The sequence below is a fragment of the Notothenia coriiceps genome, unplaced genomic scaffold (genome assembly GCF_000735185.1).
Source record: "Notothenia coriiceps isolate Sejong01 unplaced genomic scaffold, NC01 NC01_scaffold00030888, whole genome shotgun sequence".
Classification (NCBI taxonomy): domain Eukaryota; kingdom Metazoa; phylum Chordata; class Actinopteri; order Perciformes; family Nototheniidae; genus Notothenia; species Notothenia coriiceps.
The window spans coordinates 1-2731 of NW_011363589.1; the positions used below are offsets into that span (position 1 = coordinate 1).

The 2731-nt window shown below is 45.6% G+C and overlaps 1 protein-coding gene across 1 annotated transcript; it reads right to left on the reverse strand.

The window, feature by feature from the left end:
• Positions 1–1243: 1243 nt before the first annotated feature.
• LOC104959729 (cyclin-dependent kinase 11B-like) lies at positions 1244–2495 on the reverse strand. The gene is made up of 2 exons (XM_010787624.1): positions 2354–2495; positions 1244–1418 (listed from the first exon to the last, which is right to left on the reverse strand). The coding sequence occupies exons 1-2, from the start codon at positions 2447–2449 to the stop codon at positions 1266–1268; spliced, it is 249 nt and encodes an 82-aa protein (XP_010785926.1). The 5' UTR covers positions 2450–2495; the 3' UTR covers positions 1244–1265.
• Positions 2496–2731: the final 236 nt, after the last annotated feature.

The following is a 2731-nucleotide window of genomic DNA, read 5'->3' on the forward strand; positions in this document are numbered from 1 at the left end:
CCGCGGCGGGAAATTGATTTGACAACATAATACTCGATATTCACGATGTGGTCATTTACGACATCGCATGTAGTGCAATCCACGATGTATTGTGTAAACTCGATATATCGCCCAGCCCTACCCCGAGCACACACAAAGTCACAGCCGAAGTAAAAACAATAAGTGTGGCTTGATATGGAGTAAGAAAAAGGTTGATAAACGCTGTGAGAATGGGTCTGCAGAGAGAATTTCGCCGCGATCCCAACTGTCTGTTATCAGCCTGCAGCCAGGGAGGAGAGATCAGCAGAGCTGCATGCACTGAGTGTGTGTGAGGAAGTCCGTGGATTGGTCAATTTGGACCAATCAGCGGGGACTTAACGTAACGTAACGGCTCCACGGATTGGTCCATTTGGTTCCGGGTAACGCATGACATCATGAGTTACCCGGAAGAATCAATGGACAGCGACGTATCTCCAACGAGGCGTTTTGGGGAGGTATTTTCTGTTAGAGTTTTACTCGCTACAGGGTGTACTTTGAGGGTTTTGACTCTGCAGACCGTTTACATGCATAAAAACCTTCATAACACACAAGGGGACGGGTAATAACCGGAAAAGCATGACATGGGACCTTTAAGTATGTCACAAACCCCAGTGTTTCCCCTACCATTGTCTTGGCGGGGCGCTGCGCCCTGCCAACGGAGCCCCGCGCCCTGCCTGAAATTGAAGGTGTTTTTTATTTATTTAAAAATATATATATTTATAGCACCAAATTGCAACTGAAGTAATCTATCTACGATCACTTTTCGTAGATAGATTTTTCACTTTTCACATTTAATTTGATGTGCTCTTTTATTAAATAAACTAAACGCCTATGTTATTTATCCAATGTGTGTGCATGTTTCAGTGTCCACTGCTTTGCGTATTCACATTCTCCCTCCGCTCTGTTTCTGAAGGGCGGGGCACACGGGGTGTTACATAGCGATGTTATTTCGGCAATGGCTCAGTCAGTAAGGGGTTGGACTGTGAGCCGGTTCAAGTCCCCGCACAGACCTAAATATGGAGCGTGGACTGGCACTTGGAGAGGTCCCAGTTCACCTCCTGGGCCCTGCCGTGATGCCCTTGAGCAAGGCACCAGAGTCTTGGGATTATAGCCTTTGCAGACCATTTACATGCACAAAAACATATACAACACAATACAGGAAAGGGAAACCCAAAAGAACAGAATAGGGCCCCTTTAAGATGCGGTGCGGCATGTGTGAGGAGCAATGTTGTGTCTTGTGTGGAATCCTACTTGTTCATGAGGTCAAAGCCTTGATCGGAGAGCAGCGCTCCAAAGCGCTTTCGAAGGTTGTTGTAGGGATACTCTGTGAAAGTCATTTTTTTCACAGCGGGCAGCTCGTTGTAGCCGGGCCAGATCTTCTCGCTGGGTGACCCCAGATCCTGCAGACAGACAGACAACACACAGTCAGCAGAGGGCATGATGTTAGCGCGAGGGGAGATGGATATGAGATATTCCCATTTTTGGCAAAGGAATTCATCAACCACAGGCACGTGGCAATAAACCATTCCTAAGTGAATTTCAATGCTTTAATTCATAACTGGTAAAAAGTGTAGGATGACTTGGGAGGCCTCAATGACATCAGTCCAAAAGGCTGTCATGCTTTAAGCAGACCATAAGCAGGGACTGTCTCCTCCCTTAAACTCTGTGTGTATGTGCTGCAGACTGTAGAGAAAGCTCTCTGTGTTCAGCTGCCTGCACTTTTGTAGCTTCTACCTGATTCACTGTGGTTTGAAGTTGAGGTTCACTTTTGTTTTCCCGTTTTTGCTTTCACCCATCAGCCTTTTTTTACTTTAAGAGCAGTGTGTTACTGCTGATTCACACCAGACCTCCTGCTGTTCCAGCTTCCCATAAAAGTTTTCATTTTGCAAGCAGGTAGATTGTTTTTATGGGTAATTAGCGATGCTGTTCTTCAAGGAAAACAGGTCTTATAAACCAGACATGGTCATATTCTTCTGTATTAGGTCAGAGAACTAGTTATTAATATTGCAGGGATGAATAGCACAAACAGTCAGAGTCAGAATACCTTAATTTTCCCACAGAGGGGAAATGTACAAATATACGAGTAGCGGCAACATTGAAAAAGCAGCATACATCCTCACAGCATGGTTTGGTTTCACTACCTTTCCTGTATTATGAAAAAACCCTCTATGGTGACCTTTTTCAGGTTCAACAGCTCCACCCTGTGGCGCACAGCAGAACCCCACGCTCTGACAGCCGACACGCTCAAAAGATTTACAGTCTTTAAACAGAAGGGCTTTACCCTTCAGCGTGAGGATTTATTTCATTTTATGAGGGCAAATGAGGGCATTTTTACCTTAAATATCTTGTTAATTTGGTCGATTTCAGATTTTCCAGGGAAAAGAGGTTTCTGGGTGAGCAGCTCCCCAAATATGCAGCCCACTGACCACATGTCCACAGCTGTGGAGTACTCCTGTGGAGAGAAGAACAAACACAGTGGTAGACCGCAGAAACACAAAGTAGACAGTCTGCCTGGCCGGCTGCGGCGTCAGAGTTGTGTCTCGTGTGTGTGAGTGAGAATGGATGTGCTCTGACAGACTGCTGGACCTCGAGCGTCTGGTGGTGTAAATCAGGGGTTCCCAACCTTTATTGTGCCAAGGACCGGCAGATACATAAAAAAAAAATGGCGGACCGGTTGTCAATTTTAACTGATTTTAATATTTACTCACCAGCA

What these genes read in the sequence shown, in the direction of transcription:
- LOC104959729 (XM_010787624.1), bottom strand. Translation starts at nt 2,449, where the DNA reads ATGTGGTCAGTGGGCTGCATATTTGGGGAGCTGCTCACCCAGAAACCT. An exon ending in AAATTAACAAGATATTTAAG is followed by an intron (nt 1,419 to 2,353) that starts GTAAAAATGCCC and finishes GTCTGTCTGCAG; the next exon opens with GATCTGGGGTCACCCAGCGA.